Genomic DNA, 27,325 nt, shown 5'->3' with positions numbered 1-27,325 from the left:
ACACCAGCAACTGACCTGTCCTCTCTGTGTCTGGGTTTTCTCATCTGAACGTGCAGGTAAGGACGGACACGGTGGCTCACACCTATAATCCCAGTACTTTGGGAGGCCGAGGCAGGTGGATCACTCTTGAGCTCAGGAGTGGGAGACTAGCCTGGGCAACATGGTGAAACTCCGTCTCTCCAAAAAAAAAAAAAAGAAGAAAGAAAGAAAAATTAGCCAGGTGAGGTGGCACGTGCCTGCCTGTGGTCCCAGCTACGTGGGAGGCTGAGGTGGCAGGATGGCTTCAGCCCGGGAGGCAGAGGTTGCCGTGAGACAAGATCACACCACTGCACTCCAGCCTGGGTGGCAGAGTAAGACTCTGACTTAAAAAAAAAATATGCTGGGTGCAGTGGCTCACACCTGTAATCCCAGCACTTTGAGAGGCCGAGGCAGGTGGATCACCTGAGGTCAGGAGATTGACACCATTCTGGCCAACATGGTGAAACCCCGTCTCTACTAAAAATACAAAAATTAGCCAGGTGTGGTGGTGGGCGCCTGTAATCCCAGCTACTCGGGAGGCTGAGGCAGGAGAATCACTTGAACCTGGGAGGCAGAGGTCGTAGTGAGATGAGATCAAGCCACTGCACTGCAGTCTGGATGACAGAGCGAGACTGTTTCCAAAAAAAAAAAAAAAAAATAGAACATGCAGGTGACAGTGCCTGCCCATGCCTGTCACACAGCAAATGTGTGCTCAAGGTCAGCTGCTATGACCTTCCTTCTCTTGCCAACATGTAGCCACCGCCAGGTGCAGAGGCAGCCTTAGCACTGGACCTAAGCCAAGGTAGTCAATGTGGCTGGCTGGAGGGGCCAGGGTTTGAGAGACTATGTAGGAAACAGCTGGCCAGGCCTGGCAGCCGACCGAGTGTGGAAGGGGAAGAAACGCAGTGATCTCGGCTGGCTGCGGGGTGGGTGTTCCTCATCAGCCCAGACAAGAAAGTGCCACTTTTAGAGCTCTGAGGAACAGCGCCTGTTAAGGGGAGGTGGAGTGTAGAGGGTCAAAGATTAAGGGCAGGTGGAGTGCAGAGGGTCAAAGAGTGGCCCAACAGGCTTGGGTTTGGGAGAGAGGACCTGGCTGGGGCCCGATGGAGTAGAGTCAGGGCACAGGGGCACTGCAGGCTGGATGTGTGGGCAGAGAGGGGGCCTGAGAGCTGGCACAGGGGGCTGGGGCAGGCCCAAGTTCATCCCCTCACTAGCCGACCTCACTAGCCGAACTTTCTGGCCTTTAGTGTCCTTGTCTGTTAATTGGGGCAGGCAGTACCCACCTTGTGGGATGTCAGAGGGGCTGGCCAACAAGTGGACAACACATGGTCCCTCAGGGCAGGAGGACCAGAGAGCAGGAGAGGAGGGCCAGGTTGGCAGCCTCAAAGGCCACAGCGAGGCCCCAGGTCTATCACATCTCTAACACTAAGACCGGTGAGCTGGGCAAGGGGAGGAAGTCACATCCCATGGGGTGAGAAGGAAGATCAAAGGTAAGGAAGCAGAAAAACATCCAAATCATTCCTTGAAGAAGTGTCTCAATACCACAGAGAACAAACTGCTTTTTTTTTTTTGAGACAGAGTCTTGCTCTGTTGCCCAGGCTGGAGTGCAGTGGTGCTATCTCAGCTCACTGCAACCTCCACCTCCCGGGTTCACGTCCTGTCTCAGCCTCCTGTGTAGCTGGGATTACAGGCATGCACCACCATGCTCAGCTAACTTTTGTATTTTTGGTAGAGACGGGGTTTCACCATGTTGGCCAGGCTGGTCTCGAACTCCTGACTTCAAGTGATCTGCCTGCCTCGGCCTCCCAAAGTCTTGGGATTACAGGCATGAGCCACCGTGCCCAGCTCCAAACTCATCTTGTCTACACACGGACAAACGTGTGCACACATGGCACAAACCAAGCTAGAAGACGCTGATTCTCTAGATGGAGGGACTAAGATTTTCTCCTTTTTTCCTTTATCAACATTTTACAATTATTCTTCAAATAACAGGTGCTGCTCTAGTAGTTTTAAAAACGTATACAAGGTATAGAAATTCCAGTCAAACACAGCAGATGGAGCACACAGGCTTGTTGATATTCCCTCTCAAACTCCATCTCAAATAATACAAAGAATTAAAAAGACAAGAAAGGAGAGGCAGAAACGATGAACCAGCCTGGAGGACTGAAGCAGCTGGCCACGTGAAGACTGACTTGGCACAGGGAAGGCTGAGTTTCAGGAGCCCACAGAAGGGGCACCAACTAGAGATGAGAATTCAGGCCACAGAACTCCAGAGAGGCCTGGACACTGATTCGGCGTCCAGTAAGGGCAGGGTGGGCTGAAAACTTACAGGCCAGGGCAGTGGGACATGTCCCTCCCTTATGGCTCCTGGGGCCAGGGACACCAGGCACAGCCACAGGGTGACCAGACACCATCCAGAAATAGGGGACTTGGTGAAAAAACAACAACAAAAACTAGGGTGCCCCCAGCCCTCTTCCCAACTCAGCTCCTGATACTGACAGGTCCATTCACCACAGGGGAGAGCTAGAAGGATTCTTTTCTGGGAAAAATAATGGGACAAAGAGAAAAGTCAACTAGTGGCCTCTAAGCTTGTGGTGAGTAAGCCCCATGGAGATCCCAAACTCTGTGCAGGATTCAGGGCCCCACTCATGAAAGAAGCATGGTGCTGACCAAGCAGAAAACAAGGCAGGCAGAGGAAAGCAAGTGTAGAGAACAGAAGGAAACTCTTTTAAACTACAATGTTCTCAAAGATGACACATTAAGACTGTGTATCCATGAATAAGAACTGGAAGCTTTTATTAAAATATATGAGAATAAGAAACAGCTCTTAGAAATTAAAAATATGGGCCGGGCGCGGTGGCTCACGCCTGTAACCCCAGCACTTTGGGAGAACAAGGCGGGTGGATCACTAGGTCAGGAGATCAAGACCATCCTGGCTAACACGGTGAAACCCTGTCTCTACTAAAAAATACAAAAAAATTAGCCGGGCGTGGTGGCGGGCGCCTGTACTCAAGAGGCTGAGGCAGGAGAATGGCGTGAACCCAGGAGGTGGAGCGTACAGTGAGCCAAGATTGTGCCACTGCATTCCAGCCTGGGCGACAGAGTGAGACTCCGTCTCAAAAAAAAAAAAAAAAGAAAAAAGAAAAAGGGAGGCTGAGGCGGGAGAATGGTGTGAACCCAGGAGGCAGAGCTTGCAGTGAGCCGAGATTGCATCACTGCACTCCAGCCTGGGTGACAGAGCGAGACAGACTCTGTCTCAGAAAAAAAAAAAATTGGCCTGCCGCGGTGGCTCACGCCTGTAATCCCAGCACTTTGGGAGGCCGAGGCGGGTGGATCACGAGGGCAGGAGATCGAGAGCATCCTGGCTAACACAGTGAAACCCCATCTCTACTAAAAAATACAAAAAACTAGCCGGGCATGGTGGTGGGCGCCTGTAGTTCCAGCTACACGGGAGGCTGAGGCAGGAGAATGGCATGAACCCGGGAGGCGAAGGTTGCAGTGAGCCGAGATCGCGCCACTTCACTCCAGCCTGGGCGACAGAGCCAGACTCTATCTCAAAAAAAAATAAAATTTTTAAATATGACAGATGTTAAGCATGGTGGCGCCTGTGGTTCCAACTGCTTGGGAGGCTGAGATGGGAGGATCACTTGAGCCCGGGAGTTTGAGTCCAGACTGGGCAACATAGCAAGACCTCACGTCTAAAAAACAAACAAAAAATAATGGTAGAACTTTGAAAAGTCAATAAAAGGATGAGAACTTAAAAGATGAAGAAGTCTCTCAGATGTAGGCCAAAAAGGCAAAGTACAAAACATTAAAAGCAAAAATAAAGAAAGCATTAATTTGAGTGATCTAACACCTCATTAGAAGTCCCAGAAAGAGAAAAGAGGGAAAATATCAAAGAAACAATATGAGAAATTTCCCTCAGCTAATGTCATAAATGTACAGACTAAAAGGGTTCAGGGAGCCCAGCACAACAAATGAAAGAAATGGATATCCACTGTTGACCTCAGTGTGAATATGCAAATACTGTTTACTGCTGAGCTGATTTGTCTACTTGGGATATCTTTGCTTACTTATACAACTTTTCCCTTAGAGTCAGTATTTTTTCTCATTGCTCTGTTTGCTTGATTTTGTACTTACCTATTACTAAATTCGCCCAAGCTCTGACTATGAAACTCTCTTGGCTCAATGTGCTGTTCGGGGATCCCCTGTCCTGACCCATAGGATAATTCCACATTACTGGGAAATTCAGGAACAATAGGGCTTAGAAAAGAACCTAAATGCCCTCAGAGAGGAGAGAAAACAGGTGATACACATGAGCCAGGAGCTTGCTACATCAGACTCGTTAGACTAGAGGACAACACGGAGGCTCCCAAAGCCTAGGGGATAATGCCCAGTCTGAACTTCTAATCAGAGGGTCTCAAACACGCAGGCCCGATGCCCTAAACATCACCACCCACGAACTCCGTCTCAGGAAGCTGTTTTAACAGAGTATAATTTACCATGGGAAGTCAACCAAAGAAGAGGAAGAAGCCATCACAGGAGATGGACAGTGGATGTGGAGGGGATGGACAGTGGCCCAGGAAATGTTATGGCGAAGTTCCCTTCCTCCCAGTGTTTCCCTTGGTGGAAACGCCGTCTTTCTTTCAGTTCTGCCCTGAGTGCAGCAAGTCTCTCTGGGGCAGGGGGTGCTTCCTGGGGGCCCGCTGTGACCCACTGCTGCTTCCCACTGGGTGAGCAGTTCTAATTCTGCAATCAGGAATGAGGAAGCCCACAGCTCAGAGTTATAAATGACACTGCTTTATGAGTAATGAAAGCGACAGCTTGGTGTCTCTTACTGGCTCTTCTGTCTTATTTCTCAAATAATCCAGATCTTGGCAAGCAAACTAGACAAGAGTTCACGAAAACACCAGGAGTATCCACAGGCTTTAGGGCTGACCATGTGACTGCTGCTGCCTCCGGCCCTGGGGTGGTGCCCTCTGCTGTGGCCTGGGCAGGCAGCGCTCTGACTCCGGAAGGTGACCAGCCGTCTTACAGCCACAGTGGCTTTTCAGCCAAGGGCTGCTCCGCAGAGGCAGGGCTAGCTGCATGTGAGGCCTTAGGAAGAGGCAGCGTGTGGGCCTCACCTCCCTGGAGCAGCCCCTGGCTTTAATTAAGCAGGGTCAGTGGCTGCTACCTGATCCCAATCCACCCAAACCAAGTGCAGCTTCTCTTGAGCACAGACAGCTCAGGCAAATTCTCCACTTTCAAGAAGAGTCCTCCCATAATTGAGCCTGTGGTCATGGAGGTGTTCTGCCAGGTCCGTAGGAGAACCCTGACCTCCAAGGCTAACAGGTTGCGGGAGGAGGTGTTTAACCTGGCAGTGCCACCTAGGCAAGGATAGCAGAGTCTCGAAGCACAGGCGCTGCTCCGTATAAATGAAGCCTTCTTGGAATGTCGCCACATCCATTTGTTTACTATTTTCTGTAGCTGCTTTCATGCTACAACTTCAGAGTTGAGCCGTTGCCACAGAGACCTTACAACCCGCAAAGCCTAAAGTATTTACTCTCTGACTTTTCACAGATACAATCTGCCAACTCCTGGTCTACATATATATTTATATCTTCTCCATTTTTTTTTATTTTTTAAAGAGATGACAGTCTTGCTGCGTCACGCAGGCTGGAGTGCACTTACTCTTCTCAGGCGTGATCATAGCACACTATAGCCCCAAACTCCTGGACTCAAGAGGTCCTCCCACCTCAGCCTCCCAAGTAGCTGGGACTACAGGCATGTGTCACCATGCCTGGATCTTCCCCATCACTGAAAAATAATCTTGACCCTTCTTCTTCCTTTAGCTACCATTCACTCCATCCATCCGTCCGTCCATCCTATTCTATTTCTCTCTTTTTTTTTTGAGATGGAGTCTTGCTCTGTAGCCCAGGCTGGAGTACAGTGGCGCAATCTCGGCTCACTGCAAGCTCCGCCTCCCGGGTTCACGCCATTCTCCTGCCTCAGCCTCCCCAGCAGCTGGGACTACAGGTGCCGGCCACCACGCCTGGCTAATTTTTTGTATTTTTAGTACAGACGTGGTTTCACCGTGTTAGCCAGGATGGTCTCCATCTTCTGACCTCATGATCCGCCTGCCTCGGCCTCCCAAAGTGCTAGGATTACAGGCGTGAGCCCCCACGCCCGGCCCCTATTCTATTTCTCAAAAAAAGTGTTTTTTGTTTTACTTTATTTACAAGGCTAGTCATGTGACGCAGACAGACTGGAAAAGGAAGAAAGAAATCTTAACTGGTTGTGACCAATTAGGTGTAAACACTGCTACACTTCGACTAGCCTCAAAAAAAGTGTCTTCTGTAATCCTAGCACTATCCTAGCACTTTGGGAGGCTGAGGCAGGCAGATTGCCTGAGCTCAAGAGTTCAAGACCAGCCTGGCCAACATGGTAACCCCGTCTCTTCTAAAAATACAAAAAATTAGCCAGGCACGCTGGTGTGCGCCTGTAGTCCCAGCTACTAAGGAGGCTGAGGTAGGAGAACTGCTTGAACCCAGGAGGTGGAGGTTGCAGTGAGCCAAGATCGTACCACTGCACTCCAGCCTGGTTGACAGAAAGGACTCTGTTTCCAAAAAAAAAAAAAAGCCTTAATATGTTTTTTTTAAAAAAAATAAAAAATAAAAAAATAGAGATGGGGGCCAGGTGCAGTGGTTCACACCTGTAATCCCAGCACTTTGGGAGGCTGAGGCAGGTGGATCACCTGAGGTCGGGAATTTGAGACCAGCCTGGCCAACATGGTGAAACCCTGTCTCTACTAAAAATACAAAAAATTAGCTGGGCGTGGTGATGCATGTCTGTAATCCCAGCAACTCGGGAGCCTGAGGCAGGAGAATCACTTGAACCTGGGAGGCAGAGGTTGTAGTGAACTGAGATCACACCACTGCACTCCAGCCTGGGCGACAGAGTGAGACTCCATCTCAGAGAAAAAAAAAAAAAAAGAGATTGGGTCTCACTATATTCCCCAGGCTGGTCTTCAACTCCTGGATGTAAGTGATCCTCCCACCTCAGCCTCCCAAAGTGCTGGGATTACCAGCGTGAGCCACCACACCTGACTTTCATGTTTTTTATACAAGTGATATGTGCACATACTTTAAAACCTCAGAGAGATGACAGGGCTGGTGAGGACAGCCCCCCCACCCCGCCCCCATCCCAAGTCACACTCCTCAGAGAAAAACTCAGAGAGATGACAGGGCTGTTGAGGACAGCTCCCCCTGCCCCCCAACATCCCAAGTCATACTCCTCAGAGAAAAACTCAGAGAGATGACAGGGCTGGTGAGGACAGCACCCCCTGCCCCCCGACATCCCAAGTCATGCTCCTCAGAGGCAATCACTGGACTCTTTCAGCAGTTTTCTCCAATGTTAACCTCCATGTTTCTAAATAATACACACATACATTTCTTCTTCGTTGTTCATCAATTTTAGACACTATGAATTAACTTCCTACAATGGAAGGCAAAGCTTTCCCACCACCCAACTTCCCTCTCCCTTTCCCTTCTTCCGAAGTCACAGGGTAATTTAGATGGATATCCTGACCTGGGTTGTTTACTCAGGGCATCTCTGCTTACTTACGGAAGTCTCCCCCCAGGTTCATAGTCCTCTTGCTCTGTTTGCTTGGTTCTGTACTTATCTACTGCTGATTTCTCCCAAACTCTATGAGACTCTCCCGGCTCACTGATGCTACTCTGGGATTCCTGTCCTGATCCAGAGACCCCTCCCCACTCTCCTTGCCCCATACCTGTCTCTCAGCCCTAATTTGTCACCAGACTGGGCCACATTTGGAGTGAGAGGGATGGGGGCTGTCAACAGTGATGCTGACACAGCAGGTGAGACCAGCAAACCAGAAGCCACAGCAGCTTCTCGCTGCAGCTGCCCCACCCTAAGCCCTCAGTTCCTTACAGCAAGGCCCTGCTCAGGCTAGAACTCTCCTCCCCAACCCAGCACTGCTCCCCTTACCTGAGAGGATGCCTGACCACCCTAAATGAAGTACTGACCACCCCCTGCCACAGGGACACCCTGGCTCACTATCCTGCTTTATTTTCCTTCTAAGACAAAGGCCAGCAAAGAGTTTCTATAAACGGCCAGGGAGGAATTATTTGCCGTGGCCCCTACTGGAGCTGCTCAACGCTATGAGATGTGGATGAATATGGCTGTGTCTAACGAGACTTTATTGGTGGACACTGAAACGTGAGTTTCATATCGTTTTCATGTGTGTAACAAAATATTCTTCCTTTGATTTTTTTTTTTTTTTTTTCTGAGACGGAGTCTCACTCTGTCGCCCAGACTGGAGTGCAGTGGAGCCATCTCGGCTCACTGAAACCTCTACCTCCCGGGTTCAAGCGATTCTCCTGCCTCAGCCTCCTGAGTAGCTGGGATTATAGGCACATGCCACCACGCCCAGCTAATTTTTGTATTTTTAGTAGAGATGGGGTTTCACCATGTTGGTCAGGCTGGTCTCGAACTCCTGGCCTCGTGATCCGCCCGCCTTGGCCTCCCAAAGTGTTGGGATTACAGGCGTGAGCCACCACACCCGGCCTTTTTTTCTTTTTTTTTTTGAGCCAGTCTTGCTCTGTTGCCCAGGCTGGAGTGCAGTGGCGCAATCTCAGCTCACTGCAACATCCACCTCCCGGGTTCAAGCCATTCTCCTGCTTCAGCCTCCCTAAGTAGCTGAGATTACACACGTGCGCCACTACGCCCTGCTAATTTTTGTATTTTTATTAGAGACGGGGTTTCACCATGTCGGCCAGGCTGGTTTTGAACTTCTGACCTGAGGTGATCCGCCTGCCTTGGCCTCCCAAAGTGCTGGGATTACAGGTATGAGCCACGATGCCCGAGCTTCCTTTGATTTTTTTTCCCCAACCATTTAAACAGGTAAAAGTAAAACCAGCCAGGCACAATGGCTCACACCTATAATCCCAGCACTTTGGGAGGCCAAGGCGGGTGGATTGCTTGAGCCCAGGAGTTTGAAACCAGCCTGTGCAACGTGGTGAAACCCCGTCTCTACAAAAAAAATACAAAAATAAATTAGCCGGGCATGGTGACATGCACCTGTAGTGCCAGTTACTGGGGAGGCTAAGACGGGAGGATCACTTGGGACCAGGAGGCGGAGACTCCAGTGAGCCAACATCATGCCACTGCACTCCAGCGTGGGCGATAGAGTGAGACCTTGTCTCAAAAAACTAAAATAAAAAATAATGTAAAACCATTCTTCACTCACAGGCCACATGGAAAAGGACATGACCTGCAGGCCGAGGTTTGCTAACCTGTACTATCTCCCACTTCCTAATGAGGCGTCACCTGGAGACACTGCGGGCCATGTGCTCCTCGCAGAGCTGCACCGTGAGGAGCTGGGAGGCTGGCTCCGCCCTGTCCTCCCTCTCGCCCCAGCCCCATCCTTGCTCACCTTTCTGTCCTGACTCAAGGCCCTGAGGCTCCAGCCATCTCGCCACACTGCCCCTCCCTCTGTGTCATCTCCTAGCATCCTAGCATTCAGCCAGGGCTGAAGGGACGTTTCAGGAAAAACTCTGAGAACAGACGGTACCACGAATGACAATGATGTATTTCCTTCGAGCTGAAGACCCTAAAGTGAAGCATGTCCCAGGACTGTAGGTCAGATACTGTGTGTCTCTCTCCTGCTTGGCCATTTTGTGGCCTGGAGCCAAACCTGCTGACAGTACAGCTTTATGCTGCAATGCCACCTGCATCTCTAGCACGGGATCAGTCTTTTTTTCCCAACATATTGCCACTCAAAACACTCTGACATGTACCAACCTAAAATTAACTTTACTTAGAATGAGAAAATGCAGGCACAAGACAGTCAAAACTCTTTTTTTTCTTTTGAGACACAGTCTTGCTCTGTTGCCCAGGCTGCAGTGCAGTGGTGTGATCTCAGCTCACTGCAAGCTCCGCCTCCCAGGTTCACGCCATCCTCCTGCCTCAGCCTCCCGAGTACAGTAGCCTCCAGGACTACGGGCGCCTGCCACCACCCCCAGCTAATTTTTTGTATTTTTAGTAGAGACGGGGTTTCACCGTATTAGCCAGGATGGTCTCAATCTCCTGACCTAGTGATCTGCCTGCTTTGGCCTCCCAAAGTGCTGGGATTACAGATGTGAGCCACTGTGCCCGGACTTTTTTTTCTTTTTTCTTTTTTTTAAGACAGGGTCTCACTCTTGTCACCCAGGCTGGAGTGCAGTGGCACAATCATGGCTCACTGAGGCCTCAACCTCCCAAGTTCAAGTGATCCTCCTACCTCGGCCTCCCGAGTAGCTGGAACCAGAGGTGTACAACACCACATCTGGCTAATTTTTTAAAAAATTTTAATAGAGACAGGGTCTCACTATGTTGCCCAGGCTGGTCTCAAATTTCTGGGCTCAATTAATCTACCCACCTCAGCCTCCCGAAGTGCTGGGATTACAGGGGTGAGCCACTGCACCCAATCTCCAAACTCTTCAACCTCACACCCCATGGGAGTGCCCTCCTCACTTCTCACATGGGGTGGATTTTTACGGCTCACTTCTTCATCAGAAATCCCCAACTATGGCCATCCTCGGACACTGCCCGTGGCATGGCTGAAGTACTGCCTGGCGTACTGGCCCATCACAGCTTTGGTACATACTTGAAGCGGACCTTCTCCTCCATGTCCAGGGGCGGATCCTGTGTGATGAGGCTCACCAGCTCCTCCATGCACTGCTGCCTGCACAGGAAGTCCAGCAGCTTCTGGTTCTGAGCCTTACACTCCTGCAAGATGTCATCTTCATCCATTAACTCCTGCAGCGTCACATGCTCCTTGTCCAGCAGCTTGTCAACATGGGACGTGGTGTTCAAGTCAAACTTCCAGAACATCGTGACGGCCGCGGAGCTGCAAACGAGGGCAAAGGGGTCACGTCTCTCACCTTTGCAGATCCACCTTTAGCAACACTAGACCCAAGTCCAAAGGGGTCACGTCTCTCACCTCTGCAGATCCACCCTCAGCAACACTAGACCCAAGTCCCAGAAGTCCATCCGCAGCATGAACACACGATTCCCAGAGCTCAGGATGGTGGGGGCCCTCCACAGTAACCATTCCCATCATTCCTCTCCAGGTTAGGCTCACAAAGTTAGCACAGACTTCCCAGCTCCTCAACAGCTCTGAGGCTGCACCCGCAGCTCCAGGACCTGCCTCTCCAGGTTCTCCTCTGGGCTAACTCCCTCCTTTGCCCTCCTTCCCCACACTGTCCCCCACCCACCAGCATGCTCAACATGCCCCTCAATGCTCTTGCTTGCTCTGTAGTTCTGTTAGGCGAATGCACCCAGGTGTCTCTCCCATGTGTCAGGGATGCCTTCTGTCCTGAGTGAACACTGGACATCTCCCCTCTGAAAGTCTCACATTTGTGAGCAAGCTCAGCAAGTGAAAAATCAAGACAGCTGATGCTGCCTGACCCTGCGCTCACTCCTCTGCCACCCCCAGCCACCCGGCCCATCCACTCATTGTCCCCATCTTGCTGAATCACACCCAGGGTTATCTCTGAAGCAGGCACCTCCTCGCACATCCACCAACTGGGCACTAGGTCTTGAGGAATCACCGCTGATCCAGCCCCTCCTTTGCTTCCCAAACATCCCAGCTCTTGCCGTCTTTGTCTGGACAGTCCTCCCTAGCGCCTCCATGTCACTCTGCAGGCCAGGGCTGGTTAGCAACAAAGTTTTCACTATTCTCATAGAAAGTGAAAACATAAAGCCTACATCTTTAACAAAGTTAAAACTTTACTGTGAGATTATAAATCTTTTCAATGTTACATGTAACATTTAAAAAATTATAGTAACAGTAGATGGAATTTATCTCATCTAATTTTTTACTTAGAAAAACAAAAGGCTGACCACAGATGTAAATGCTCAGGTTTGTCTGACTGTAAAGCCGGTGCTGCTCTAGGACCCCTGACATGGGAGCCTCCACCGTCCAGCCATACTCCCACAGCCTCTGGCTTTGGCTAATTCAAACTCACTTGACGTCTGCACATCTCGTCTCAGCTCCAAAACCTCTCCTGGCCCCAGTACCTACCTGGCTGCTTTCTACAGCATGCCACCAGGTCCTCTGGGCAGCTCCTGGGTCTCCTGGACCCCATCCGTACTACAAGGACACTGCATTTTTCTTCCCATGCAGACGGCACTTTCCTACTTGTACCGTTCTGCACAGGCTCCCCAGCACGCACCAGCTGCAGCTGAGAGTGTCGCCCTGCAGCCTCCAACCTATACACACCACTGGGGTGGGCGCTGCTCACGGACTTAGATGTGAAGAGCCCAGAGCTGCAGCTCTTAAGGCCCCAAAATGAAGCTGCTTTGACTTTCAGCACAAGGGACTCCATATATACACTGACATTACACTCAGTTTTGATTTTGGGGTGGGGGGGGTTCCGTGTTTTTTTTTTTTTTTTTTTTTTTTTTGTAGAGACAGGGATTTACTATGTTGCCCAGCTTGGCCTCGAACTGCTGAGCTCAAGCAATCTGCCCGCCTTGGCCTCCCAAAGTGCTGGGATTACAGGCATTGAGCCACCAAGCCTGGTCTGCAATCAGTTTTCCTTCTAGGTCTTAAGATCTTCCTTATTCTTCCTGTAAGGGGTGTGGATAGATATTTATGAGTGGTAGTAGCAAACTTCAGAGGACCAGAAATAATGATTCCTAAAAGGGCTTTCAGGAAAAGATGGCTGCCTCCACACACATATCAGATGCTCCTCTCTCTGAAACGCACTACAAAATGTCTCACGTACTTGGATGACACACAATCCAGGGAAAGAAGTGAATCCAACCTTGTCAAGGCTTTTTTTTTTTTTTTTTTGCCAAAATCAGAACTTGCGAGATAAAGCAGTTACAGGTGACTTCTGGACGGTCCTGTTTCTAGCCACAGAGAAGGTGGAAGCCTGGGTGGATTACAAGAGACCATCGACGAAATAGGATCCTGCTAGAAGAGTTTTTCTAGTAGGATAATTTAAAACAACTGCATTAATCCAAAAGACCAAAACTAATAATAAAAAAACAAGGAGATAAGCAACAAAAACAGAGGAGACAAAATAAAAAAAAACAGCAAGATACCAGACATAAATTCAACCATTTCAATAAATGCATTAAATGCAAATAGTCATTTCAATTAAAGACAAACATTGTCAGACTGGATTTTATTTTTAAAGATGGTGTTTCGCCATGTTGTCCAGGCTGGAGTGCAGTGCCACAATCATAGCTCACTGCAGGTTCAAGCAGTCCTCCCATCTCAGCCTTCCAAGCAGCTAGGAGTACAACCAAGCAACACCATGACCAGCTAATGTTTAATTTTTTTTTTTTTTTTTTTTTTGAGACGGAGTCTCACTCTGTAGCCCAGGCTGGAGTGCAGTGGCACGATCTTGGCTCACTGCAACCTCCGCCTCCCAGGTTCAAGTGATTCTCCTGCTTCAGCCTCCCGAGTAGCTGGGATTACAGGCATGCGCCACCATGCCCAGCTGATATTTTGTATTTTTAGTAGAGATGGGGTTTCACCATACTGGTCAGGCTGGTCTTGAACTCCTGACCTCGTGATCCGCCCACCTAGGCCCCCCAAAGTGCTGGGATTACAAGTGTGAGCCACTGCGCCCGGCCTATGTTTAAATTTTTTATAGAGATGGGGTCTCACTATGTTGCCCAGGCTGGTCTTGAACTCTAGGCCTCAAGTGCCTTGGCCTCCCAAAGTGTCAGGATTACAGATGTGAGCCACTGCATCCGGCCTGAATTTCTTTTCTTTTTTTTTTTTTTTTGAGACAGAGTTTTGCTCTCTCACCCAGGCTGGAATGCAGTGGCATGACCTCGGCTCACTGCAATCTCTGCCTCCTGGGGTCAAGCGATTCTCTGCCTCACCCTCCTGAGTAGCTGGGATTATAGGCATGTGCCACCACGCCCAGCTAATTTTTGTATTTTTAGTAGAAACAGGGTTTCACCATGTTGGTCAGGCTGGTCTTGAACTCCTGACCTCGTGATCTGTCCGCCTCAGCCTCCCAAAGTGCTGGGATTACAGGTGTGAACCACTGCGCCCGGCCCTGAATTTCTTTTATTATGTTGACACATATTTAGGATTGTTATGTCTTCTCTTTTTTTTGAGACGGAGTTTCACTCTTATTGCCCAGGCTGGAGTGCAATGGTGCAACTTTGGCTCACTGCAACCTCTGCCTCCTGAGTTCAAGCGATTCTCCTGCCTCAGCCTCCCAGGTAGCTGGGATTACAGGCATGTGCCACCTCGCCCAGCTAATTTTTTGTATGTAATAGAGACAGGGTTTCACCATGTTGGCCAGGCTGGTCTTGAACTCCTGACCTCAGGCGATCCACCTGCCTCAGCCTCCCAAAGTGCTGGGAATACAGGTGTGAACCACACGCCTGGCCTGATATGTCTTCTTGATGATTAATTCTTTGATCATTTTGAAACGTCCTTCATGATCTCTGGCAATATACCTTGTTTTGAAGTCGGCTTTGTCCGATATTAACATAGTACACCAATCTCACCAGTCTTGTGATTCATGTTTGGTATGTCCTTTAACATCCTTTGACTTTCAACCTACTTGTGTCTTTATATTTAAAATGTTTCTCTAGAAAAACAGCATATGGGCTGGGCGCGGTGGCTCCCGCTTGTAATCCCAGCACTTTGGGAGGATGAAGCGGGTGGATCACCTGAGGTCAGGAGTTTGAGACTAGCCTGACCAACATGGTGAAACCCCATCTCTAATAAAAACACAAAAATTAGCCGGGCGTGGTGGTGGGTGCCTGTAATCCCTGCTACTTGGGAGGCTGAGGCAGGAGAATCGCCTGAACCCGAGAGGCAGAGGTTGTAGTAAGCCGATATCACACCACTGCACTCTGGCCTAGGTGACAGTGAGAGATGCCATCTCAAAAAAAAAAAAAAGAAAGAAAAGAAAGAAAAAGAAAAAAGAAAAAAATCTCTGCATAATAAGAACATTTCTATGTTTCTATCAGCTCTCCCCACATTCTAAGAAACACTCAAAAATGATCATATCAGGCTGGGCATGGTGGCTCATGCCTGTAATCCCAGCATTTTGCAGGGCCAAGGCGGGCAGATCACTTGAGGTCAGGAGTTCGAGACCAGCCTGGCCAACTCCATCTCTACTAAAAATACAAAAATTAGCCAGTCATGGTGGTGCACATCTGAAATCCCAGCTGCTCGGGAGGCTGAGGCAGGAGAATCACTGGAACCCAGGAAGTGGAGCTTGCAGTGAGCTGAGATGGCGCCACTACACTCCAGCCTGGGTAACAGAGCAAGAGCCGAGATCACGCCACTACACTCCAGCCTGGGCGACAGAGCGAGACTCCATCTCAAAAAAAAAAAACAAAAAAAGATCACATCGGAGGCATCCTTTAAGAGTTCACTGCAATGGCACTGGTTTAGTTACAGCTAATTTCACTGTCAAAGAAACTGGTATAAACTGACTCCAGAACATTTACTAAGATAATATTATATACTTCTTTTTTCCAATTTTTCTCCTATCTGCACAACTATACCCTATCCTCCAAACAGATGCCAGCATCTTCCTGGTTGGCCCCTACCTACAGGGAAGGCCTTCCATTTCCTTCCCTACATGACTTCAAGGTCCAGCACTGGCAGCATCTTCAGAACAAACAAGTGGCCATGGCCTGGCTTGTTGATTTAAGGAATTTCTGGTTACATTGGAAGTCTCAACAGAGCTTAAGGATTCCTCTCACATCCTGACTCCCATCCTCAGTGGTCCATCTGAGATGTCAAGCACAGTATGATCAACATCTTCTAGATTCTTACCCAACGCTAAATGAAAGGAACTTGAAGTTCAACTTCTTTACTTTTTCAGGATGGCATATCCGTCAGACAGAAGGTAGATTTCAACAGAATGTTGCCCATATGATCATATAGTTCCATGAAAAAGCCCTTTAAAAAACAACATTCTGTGATAGAGACTGTTGCTAAGAGAAAATTAGAATCTGAAATGCCCTATTACCTGTCTGGCCACAATTTTTTTTTCTTTTCTTTCTTTTTTTTTTGAGATGGAGTCTCACTCTGTCCCCACACTGGAGTGCAGTGGCACAATCTCAGGTCACCGCAACTTCCGCCTCCCGGGTTCAAGCGATTTTCCTGCCTAAGCCTCCCGAGTAGCTGGGACTACAGACACCTGCCACCACACCCAGCTAACTTTTGTATTTTTATTAGAGACTAGGTTTCACCATATTGGCCAGGCTGGTCTTGAACTCCTGGCCTTGTGATCTGCCCGCCTCGGCCTCCCAAAATGCTGAGATTATAGGCGTGAGCCACCGTGCCTGGCCCTTTTTAAAAAATTTATGTGTATTTTTGAGACAGGGTCCTGCTCTGTGAGCCAGACTGGAGTGCAAAGGCCTGAACACAGCCACTGCAGTCTTGAACTCCTGGGCTTAAGCAACCCTCCCACCTCGGCCTCCCAAAGTGCTGAAATTACAGGCATGAGCCACCTTGTCCAGGATGTAGGCTTTTTTTTTTTTTTTTTGAGATAGGGTCTTGCTCTGTTGCCAAGGCTGGAGTGCAGTGGTGGGATTTTGGCACACTGCAGCCTCAACCTCCCAGGCTTAAGTGATCCTCCCTCCTCAGCCTCCCAAGTAGCTGGGACTACAGGCACGCGCCGCCACACCCAGCTAATTTTTGTACTTTTTTTGTAGAGACGAGGTTTTGCCATGTTACCCAAGCTGACTGTTTTTTTCTTTTTTTAATCCTAAAAAAATTTTTTATAGAGACCACATCTTGCCATGTTGCCCAGGCTGGTCTTGAACACCTGAGCTCAAGCGATCCACCTGCCTCAGCCTCCCAAGGTGCTGAGATTACAGCATGGGCCACTGGCGCCCAGTCACTTTTTTTTTCTTTTAAAGATTTATGATCAAAGTCCTAGCTCTGCGGTGTGAGCTGAGGCAACTCACATAATCTCTCATGCCTTGATTTCCTCACCTGTAAAATGCAGCATCAACATCCCCTGTGGGGAGGATTACTAAGTTATTCCACATAAAGGCTCTAGAACAGTTCCCAGCACATTTCATTCTCAAAGACCCTCAGTGTAAAGAGACGGAAACAGAGATAAGGTCACTGTGCCCACAGAGGGCGTGCTCCGTGGTGGCCCAACCTGTGCCCTCCTACCTCTCTTCCCTCTTCCACCTTCAGGACATCACACTGGCAGCTCAACTCCAACGTGGTGGGAGTATTAACGCCATGGAAATCAGCAAGTGTTACAAACCAGGAGGTTTCTTCCTCCCCAGAAAGCCCGCTGTTAAACATTTACCAACATACCACTGGATAGGCTGAATGCTTGATTTCCATTTGGCCCGGAAAAAAATGGCGACGTGAGCCCATGAAGCACAATGAATATTTGTACAACCAAGGAACAAACAAGACTATGTCAATCCTGAGCATAGTCCACCAGGGAAAAAAGACCAGGAAAAAAAAGTCTAACTTTAAAAAGGGGGTGGAGTAGGACAAACAAGTTAAGTAAAAATCCAAAATCAGAAGTGAAAAGAGGCACATGGCTCGTGCTTGTAATCCCAACAATTCAGGAGGCCGAGGCTGAGGCCAGGGGTCACTTGAGCCCAGAGTTCAAGACAAGCCTGGGCAACATAGCAAGACCCCAGCTCTACAAAAAAAGTTTTAAAAATTAGCTGGGCATGGTGGTGTGCGACTATTATCTCAGCTACTCGGGAGCCTGATGCAGGGGGATCGCTTGAGCCCAGGAAGTTGAGGCTGCAGTGAGCTATGATCATACCCCTTCACTCCAGCCTCGGTGATAGAGCAAGACCCTGTCTCAAAAATAAATAAATGATTTTAATTTAATACATACGTAAAGTTCTCAAAGGCTGCTTCTTCCCAAAAACAGTAGCAAGGTACCGCAGAAGAGCAGGACAGATAGGAAGAGAGGGCGTGGGTCCACACCCTCCACCTGTGTGACTGCAGGCAGGTGTGGGAGAAATTTTACTTGTCCCCAGTTTCCAGTTTCCCTTTCTTCAACAGAATAGAGGTCAGTTGGGTACATGGCCACCCTCCTTCAGCCTAACTTTTCCAACCTTCCTTACAGCCAGCTATCATCATGTGACTAAACTCTGATCAATGGGTTGGGAGTAGAAGTGACACTGGAACCTCAACCTCTTACTGTTGTGAGATTCCTTGGTTCTGATTTTTCCTCCTGGTGGGAAACCAAAAACCATAAAGACCCTTCTAGATCCACGAGTGGAAGCCACAAGCTGAGGAAGGCCACCTGGCAGACCAAACCGTTAGAGGAGAAAGAAATGTGCTTGCACCTTGCTCAAGCCACTGTTCTTTGGGACCTCCCTGCTGCAGAAGCTAGGTTTGTACCTTACTACAATTTGAGCAAGGTTCTTTACTTCCCTGAATCTATGGTTTGAATATATAACCAACTCCAAAACTCATGCTAACACTTAAGGCCGGGCGCGGTGGCTCACGCCTGTAATCCCAGCACTTTGGGAGGTCGAGGCAGGTGGATCACCTGAGGTCAGGAGATCGAGACCATCCTGGCTAACACGGTGAAACCCCGTTTCTACTAAAAATACAAAAAATTAGCCTGGCGTGGTGGCGGGCGCCTGTAGTCCCAGCTACTCGGGAGGCTGAGGCAGGAGAATGGCATGAACCAGGGAGGTGGAGCTTGCAGTGAGCCTAGATCGAGTCACTGCACTCCAGCCTGGGAGATAGAGCAAGACTCTGTCTCAAAAAAAAAAAAAAAGCTGGGCGTGGTGGCTCATGCCTGTAATCTCAGCACTTTGGGAGGCCGAGGCAGGCAGATCACCTGAGGTCAGGGGTTCAAGACCAGCCTGGCCAACATGGTGAAACCCCATCTCTACTAAAAATAAAAATATTAGCCGGGCATGGTGGCAGGTGCCTGTAATCCCAGCTACTCGGGAGGCTGAGGCAGGAGAATCGCTTGAACCCGGGAAGCAGAGGTTGCAGTGAGCCGAGATAGCGCCATTGCACTCCAGCCTAGGGGACGAGAGCAAGACTTCGTCTCAAAAAAGGAAAAAAAAAAAAAACTTAATCCCTGGCTGGGGGTGGTGGCTCACGCCTGTAATCCTGGCATTTTGGGAGGCCAAGGCAGGTGGATCACCTGAGGTCAGGAGACCAGCCTGGCCAACATGGTGAAACTCCGTCTCTACTAAAAATACAAAAATTAGCTGGACGTGATGGCGGTGCATGTCTGTAATCCCAGCTACTTGGAGGCTGAGGCACAAGAATCGCTTGAACCTGGGAGGCGGAGGCTGCAGTGAGTCTAGATCGTACCATTGCACTCCAGCCTGGGTGACAGCGTGAGATTCTGTCTCCAAAACAAAACAAAACAAAATACAACTTAATCCCAATGTGGCAGTATTGAAAGGTAGGGCCTTTAAGAAGTAATTGGATCATGAGAGCTCTGCCCTCAAGAATGGATTAATCCATTCGTGAATTAATGAGTTATCATGGGAGTGGAACTGGTGGCTTTATAAAAAGAAGAGGTTAGGTACGGTAGCTCAGGCCTGTGATCCCAGAACTATGGGAGGCTAAAGGCAGGAGGCTCACTTGAGGCCAGGAGTTTGAGACCAGCCTGCTAGACATGCCTGCTTGCCATGGCAAGACCCTGTCTCTATGGAAAACAAAACAAAACAAAATTAGCTGAGCATGGTGCTGTGCACCTATAGTCCCTGCTACTCAGGAGGCTGAGGTGGGAGGATCGCTTGAGCCCAGGAGGTTGAAGCTGCAGTGAGCCATGATTGTGCCCCTGAACTTCCAGCTTAGGCAACAGAGTGACACCCCATCTCTTAAAAAAAAAACCAAACAAAACAAAAAAAAAAAAAAAAAGGAAGAAAGACCTGAGCTAGTACATTACTCAGCTCCCTTGCCACGTGATGTCCCGCCACCTTGGGCCACCAGTGTCCCCAGCAGCAAGAAGGCCTCCACCAGATATGCCTCTCAACCTTGGACTTCTCTGCCTCCATAACCAGATGAAATAAATTTCTTTTCTTTTTTTGAGATCGAGTCTCGCTCTGTCGCCCAGACTGGAGTGCAATGGCGCGATCTTGGCTCACTGCAACCTCCACCTCCCAAGTTCAGGCGATTCTCCTGCCTCAGCCTCCTGAGTAGCTGGGACTACAGGCGCCCGCCACGACGCCCGGCTAATTTTTTGTATTTTTAGTAGAGACGGGGTTTCACCGTGTTAGCCAGGATGGTCTCGGTCTCCTGACCTCGTGATCCGCCCACCTCAGCCTCCCAAAGTGCTGGGATTACAGGTGTGAGCCACTAAAATTTCTTTTCTTTATATATTACTCAGTTTCAGGTATTCTAAACAGCAGAAAACAGATTAAGACACTGAGCTTCATATAAAATAATATTTTCTTCAAAAGGCTACAGGAGTTATGAAATGCACCTGGCATATTATAAGTGCCCAATAAATCATACTTGAATTTACTAAATGAATGAAAGAAGGGATGTGATGTCACTAACACACATGAGCTCAAAAGTGTTCATCCTTCTCCTTTTTTTTTTTTTTTTTGAGATGGAGCCTCCCTCAGCCGCCCAGGCTGGAGTGCAGTGGCATGATCTCAGCTCACTGCAACCACTATCTCCCGGGTTGAAGCGATTCTCCCGTCTCAGCCTCCCGAGTAGTTTGGATTACAGGCATCCACCATCATGCCTGGCTAATTTTTGTATTTTAGTAGAAACAGGATTTCACCATGTTGGCCAGGCTGGTCTTGAACTCCTGACCTCAGATGATCCGCCCACCTCAGCCTCCCAAAGTGCTGCAATTACAGTCGTGAGCCACTGCGCCCGGCCTCATCCTTCTCCTTTTTAAGTTAATTTTTAACACCCACCCTCTCATTTCCCAGTGGCAGAAAGATAACAGCCCCATATGGCTGCTTGTCTTAAGCACAGCAAGAAAGAAGGAAGCTGAGGAGGCTAATTCCTACGTATTTTCCATGATAAACAAGAAGGCCCAAGGAACCCACTGAAAGCGAAGAGACAGGGAACAAGACATACCTGGGGGCCAAGGCTTAATGCTACCTGGCGCTCCTTCCTGGCCACCGCCTACCAAAACAGAAGCAATCTCTCTACTATGGTAAGATGCTATTCTCTGGTTTAGAATTCTGTATTTGGGAAAACGTAGGCAACCCTAAAAACAAAAATTAAAAACTAAAAAATACAGCCAATTCTTTACCCAAACAGCAGAATAAGACTTCCAAAAGGACTCGAGATGAAAACACTTTCTTAATGAGACCAGGACCACAGGAAAAACCAGGACACTTGGGCAAACCAGGGCTGATGGGCACCCTACCAATATAAAAACACCAGCGTCTTAAAATAAGATCTTTGACACATGGAATGAATTGGAATTCTTCAATCACAACTTGAGTATTCATGGACCCCTTCGTTTTCATATAATTTCAAAATCAGGCCGGGTGCGCTGGCTTATGCCTGTAATCCCAGCACTTTGGGAGGCCAAGGCAGAGAGATCACATGAGGTCAGGAGTTTGAGACCACCCTGGCCAATATGGTAAAACCCCATTTCTACTAAAAACACAAAAATTAGCCAGGCGTGATGGCACATCCCTGTAATCCCAGCTACTCGGGAGACTGAGGCAGGAGAATCGCTTGAGTCTGGGAGGCAGAGGTTGCAGTGAGCTGAGACTGTGCCATTACACTCCAGCCTGGGTGACAGAGTGAGACCCTATCTCAAACAAAAAAAAAAAAAAAAAAGAAAAAAAAAAACTCGCTTGTAAATTTCACCCTCTTCCCACACCCTCCGCTGACAATCTCGGGTTTTTTATTGGGATTGCACTCAATTTCTAGATCAGTTTGAGAAGAACTGGTATATTTATAACAGTAAGTTTTCCAATCCAAAATCAGGGTACATCTGCCCATTTATTCAAGTCTTTAATTTCTTTCAAAATTGTATAGTGCTCTCCATAAAGGTTTTACACATCTTTTCTTTGATTTATTCCTAGGTATTTTTTATTTATAATTCTACTTTTTAACTTCAGTCTGTTTGTTGGTGGTACACTGTAATTTATTTTTGTTTGAATTTTTTTTTTTTTTGAGACAGAGTTTCACCCTTTCGCCTAGCCCAGGCCTGGGATTACAGGCGTAAGCCAGCGTGCCTGGCCTAGATTTTGTATTTTTAGTAGAGACAGGGTTTCACCATGTTAGTCAGGCTGGTCTCGAACTCCTGACCTTGTGATCCGCCCGCCTCAGCCTCCCAAAGTGCTGGGATTACAGGCGTGAGCCACCGTGCCCTGTTTGACTTTTTTATCCAGACAATTGCTAAAAGATTATTGACTTTAAAGCTGTTTGGGTAAAGAATTGACTGTATTATAGCTTTGGATCATTTTGGATTTTCTACATATATAATAGTATCATCAATGAATAAGTTTGTTTCTTCCTTTTAAATTATTTTATCTTTTTATCCTCTTTCTGATTTATTGGGCTCACTAAGACTTCCATCACTATTCTCAAGCGGTAAAAGTATGCACCCTGTCTTCTTTCCATTTTCACAGGTTTTCAATATATATTATCATTTAGTTAATGGTTGCTAAAAAAATTGTTGCAGCTTTTCCTTACAAGAATAAAGGAAGATCCACTAGTTTCTCTTCACTAATTTGGAAATTGTACAGTTTCTATTCCTTTTTTTTTTTTTTTTTTGAGACAGAGTCTTGCTCTGTCACCCGAGCTGGAGTGCAGTGGCATGATCTCGGCTCACTGCAAGCTCTGCCTCCCGGGTTCACACCATTCTGTCTCAGCCTCCTGAGTAGCTGGGACTACAGGAGCCCGCCACTGCGCCCGGCTAATTTTTTGTATTTTTAGTAGAGACGGGGTTTCACTGTGGTCTTGATCTCCTGATCTCGTGATCCGCCTGCCTCGGCGGATCCCAAAGTGCTGGGATTACAGGCGTGAGCCACCGTGCCTGGCCACAGTTTCTATTCCTACAATAATTCCTTAGAACTTGTAAACTGCACTTATTAAAATCTACAGTTAATCCCTATCCTAGTTTGCTGTAATTTGGATATGGTTTCTTTGGCCCTACCAAGCCTCATGTTAAACTGGGATGCCCCATGTTGAGGTGGGGCCTGGTAGATGTTTAGGTTCATGTTAAACTGTGATGCCCCATGCTGAGGTGGGGCCTGTGTGGTGCTGAGCTAAGGCCTGTGTGGTGCCCAGTGCTGAGGTGAGGCCTGTGTGGTGCCCAGTGCTGGGGTGAGGCCTGTGTGGTGCCCAGTCCTGGGGTGAGGCCTGTGTGGTGCCCAGTGCTGAGGTGGGGCCTATGTGGTGCCCAGTGCTGGGCTGGGGCCTGTGTGGTGCCCAGTGCTGAGCTAAGGCCTGTGTGGTGCCCAGTGCTGAGGTGAGGCCTGTGCGGTGCCCAGTGCTGAGGTGAGGCCTGTGCGGTGCCCAGTGCTGGGGTGGGGCCTGTGCGGTGCCCAGTGCTGGGGTGGGGCCTGTGCGGTGCCCAGTGCTGGGCTGGGGCCTGTGCGGTGCCCAGTGCTGGGCTGGGGCCTGTGCGGTGCCCAGTGCTGGGCTGGGGCCTGTGCGGTGCCCACTGCTGAGGTGGGGCCTGTGCGGTGCCCAGTGCTGCGGTGGGGCCTGTGCGGTGCCCAGTGCTGGGCTGGGGCCTGTGCGGTGCCCAGTGCTGGGCTGGGGCCTGTGTGGTGCCCAGTGCTGGGCTGGGGCCTGTGTGGTGCCCAGTGCTGGGCTGGGGGCTGTGTGGTGCCCACTGCTGAGGTGAGGCCTGTGTGGTGTCCAGTGCTGAGGTGAGGCCTGTGTGGTGCCCAGTGCTGGGGTGAGGCCTGTGTGGTGTCCAATGCTGAGGTGGGGGCTGTGTGGTGCCCAGTGCTGAGGTGAGGCCTGGTAGGAGGTGTTCAGGTTGTCGGGGCAGATCCCTTGTAAATGGTTTGGTGCCATTCTTGAGGGAGTAACTAAGTTCTCATTTTTTTATTTTTTATTTTGAGACAGAGTTTCGTTCCTGTCACCCAGGCTAGAGTGCAATGGCGCAATCTCGGCTCACTGCAAGCTCCGCCTCCCGGGTTCACGCCATTCTCCTGCCTCAGCCTCCCGAGTAGCTGGGACTATAGGCGCCCACCACCACGCCCGGCTAATTTTTTGTATTTTTAGTAGAGACGGGGTTTCACTGTGTTAGCCAGGATGGTCTCGATCTCCTGACCTCGTGATCCGCCTGCCTCGGCCTCCCAAAATGCTGGGATTACAGGCATGAGCCACTGCGCCTGGCCAGTTCTCACTCTTAGTTCCCAAGAGAACTGGCTGTTGAAAAAGCCTGGCACCCGGGCACAGTGGCTTACGCCTGTAATCCAGCACTTTGGGAGGCCGAAGTGGGTGGATCACGAGGTCAGGAGTTGGAGACCAGCCCGGCCAACGTAGTGAAACCCCGTCTCTACTAAAAATACAAAAATTAGCTGCATGTGGTGGTGGGCACCTGTAATCCCAGCTACTCGGGAGGCTGAGGCAGGAGAATCACTTGAATCCAGGAGGCAGAGGTTGCAGTGAGCCGAGACTGCACCATTGCACTCCAGCCTCGGTGGCAGAGAGACTCCATCTCAAAAAAAAAACACATCAGGAGTGGTGGCTCACGCCTGTAACCGAGCACTTTGGGAGGCTGAGGCGGGTGGAACACGAGGTCAGGAGATCGAGACCATCCTGGCTAACATAGTGAAACTCCATCTCTACTAAAAATACAAAAAAAAAAAAAACCAAAAAAACCTGGCACCTTCTCTTTCTCTCTCTTCCTCTCTATCACCACGGGGTCTCTACCCGCTAGCTTCCCTTTGGCTCCCCTTGAACTTTTGCCATGAGCAGAAGCAGCCTGAAACTCTTACCAGAACCAGAACTGTGTCAAACCTCTTTTCCTTATAAATTACCCACCCTCTGGTACCCCTTTATAGCAACCCAAATGGACTAAGACATAGCTACTACAAAGACTGGAATGTTTTAACTTAATTTACTTTCCTTCATGATTTGTTACTATTTTCATGTATTATGCAATTCTACCTTGATTTTACCCCATAAATATTATTATATTACTAAACAATTAGTGGGGTTTTTTGGAGGGGACAGGGTTTCAGTCTGCCACCCAGGCTGGCGTATGGTGGTGTGATCACGGCAATGTCAACTTCCAAGGCTCACGTGATCCTCCCATCTCAGCCTCCTAAGTATCTGGGACCACAGGAATGTGCCACCATGCCCAGCTAATGTTTTTTATTATTTGTAGAGACAAGGTCTCCCTATGTGGCCCAGGCTGGTGTCAAACTCCTGGGCTCAAGTGACCTTCCCAAAGTGCTGGAATTACAGGCAGGAGCCACTGCACCCAACCAATGTTAATTTGAATTTGCTCACATATTTGCTTTGCATTTTTGAATCTCAGTTCTTCCACTTAGCATCACTGTTTTCTGCCTAAAGTCCATTCTATCTTTTATTTTACTCTGACATGGGGTCTCACTCTGTCACCCAGGCTAGAGTAGAGTGCAGTGGTGTGATCTTAACTTACTACAGCCTCCACCTCCAGGCTCAAGTGATACTCCCACCTCAGCCTCCCAAGTAGCTGGAACTACAGGCATGCACCACCGCTCCCGGCTAATTTTTGTATTTTTTTGTAGAGACGAGGTCTCACCACATCACCCAGGCTGGTCTCAAGCTTCTGGACTCAAGCAATCCACCCTTCTTAGCCTCCCAAAGTGCTGGGATTACAGGCGTTGAGTCACTGCACCTGGCCCCTATTCTTGAGAATTATATTTAGTAAAGGACTGTGTCTTAGCCTGTTTCTGCTGCTATAACAAAATATCTTAGATTGGGTAATTTATAAACAACAGAAAATTATTTCTCACAGCTCTGGGGGATGGGAAATCCAAAACTAAGGCAGCAGCAGATTCAGTGTGTGATGAGGACCTAATTTTCATAGATGGTGCCTCCACTGTGTCCTCACATGGCAAAAGGGACTAACAGACTCCCTCAAGCCCTTCTACAAGGCACTAATCCTATTCATGAGAGTGGAGCCCTCAAGACCTCATCATATTCTAGGTCTCACCTTTTTTTTTTTTTTTTTTTAATTGGGACAGGGTTTAACTCTGTTGCTCAGGCAGGAGTGCAGCAGTGCAATCATGGCTCACTGCAGTCTCAATCTCCTGGGCTCAAGTGATCCTCCTGCCTCAGCCACCCAAGTAGGTGGGTCTACAGGCATGCCCCACCATGCCCAGCTAATTTTTTTTTTTTTTTTTTTGTAGAGATGGGGTTTCACCATGTTGCTCAGGCTGGTAAGCCCCACCTCTTAAAACTATTGCATTGGGGATTAAGTTTCAATATGAATTCTGGAGGGACACAAACATTCAACTACAGTAGATAATTTTTTTTTTTTTTTTTTTTTTTTTGAGAGAGTTTTGCTCTTGTTGCCCAGGCTGGAGTGCAACAAGTGGCGCCATCTCAGCTCACCACAACCTCCACCTCCCAGGTTCAAGCAGTTCTCTTGCCTCAGCCTCCCAAGTAGCTGGGATTACAGGCATGCACCACCACATCCGGCTAATTTTGTATTTTTAGTAGAGATGGGGTTTCTCCATGTTGGTCAAGCTGGTCTCAAACTGCCGACCTCAGGTGATCCATCCGCCTCGGCATCCCAAAGTGCTGGGATTACAGGCGTGACCCACCGCACCCGGCCTAGAGCAGATAATTTTTCCTGATATAAAGTTAGAAGTCAGGAATTGTTTTACTTTCAGCACAATGAAAATACTACTCCACTGGCTTCTGGTTTCCATCACGGCACTTAAGAAGTCAGCCATCATTCTTACTGCTGCTCAGATAAAGCTGATCTGTCTTTTTTGTTTATTTTAAGATCCCTCTTTGGTGCTTTGTAGTTTTACTCTCCTTTGGCTAGCTATAAATTTTGTTTTTATTTATCCTGCTTACCATTCATTTGTCTTCTCAAATCTGTAGACTTCTTTTATTTTGAGACGGAGTCTTGCTCTGTTGCCCAGGCTGGAGTGCTCAAGCCCAGCTCACTGCAACCTCTGCCTTCTGGGGTCAAACGATTCTCCTACCTCAGCCTCACGAGTAGCTGGGACTACAGGTGCGTGCCACCACACTGAGCTAATTTTTGTGTTTTTAGTAGAGATGGGGTTTCACCATGCTGGCCAGGCTGGTCTCGAACTCTTGACCTTGTGATCCTCCTGCCTCAGCCTCCCAAAGTGCTGGGATTACAGGCGTGAGCCACCATGCCTGGCCTAAATCTGTAGACTTCTTTCACCAATTCTGAGAAAT

At 48.8% G+C, this 27,325-nt stretch overlaps 1 protein-coding gene across 50 annotated transcripts in view; it reads right to left on the bottom strand.

The window, feature by feature from the left end:
* The window catches only part of PPP6R2 (protein phosphatase 6 regulatory subunit 2), a 95,556-nt gene that overhangs the window by 38,185 nt on the left and 30,046 nt on the right, over nucleotides 1-27,325 (bottom strand). For 14 of the 50 annotated variants that reach the window (XM_024239684.3, XM_054543884.2, XM_054543893.2 and 11 more), the window contains exon 3: nucleotides 10,667-10,909. In XM_024239684.3, coding sequence (XP_024095452.3) covers nucleotides 10,667-10,893 — 227 coding nt within the window. In that variant the 5' untranslated portion in view covers nucleotides 10,894-10,909. Of the gene's footprint in view, nucleotides 1-10,666; nucleotides 10,910-12,791; nucleotides 12,997-15,829; nucleotides 15,956-21,055; nucleotides 21,189-27,325 lie in introns of all 50 variants that reach the window. The other 36 variants (XR_008517934.2, XR_008517933.2, XM_054543878.2 and 33 more) reach the window with 10 other exon arrangements.

This window comes from Pongo abelii, chromosome 23, assembly GCF_028885655.2.
Source record: "Pongo abelii isolate AG06213 chromosome 23, NHGRI_mPonAbe1-v2.0_pri, whole genome shotgun sequence".
Lineage (NCBI taxonomy): Eukaryota > Metazoa > Chordata > Mammalia > Primates > Hominidae > Pongo > Pongo abelii.
The sequence above is the reverse complement of the archived record's forward strand: the minus strand, read 5'-3'. Positions and strand labels throughout refer to the sequence as shown.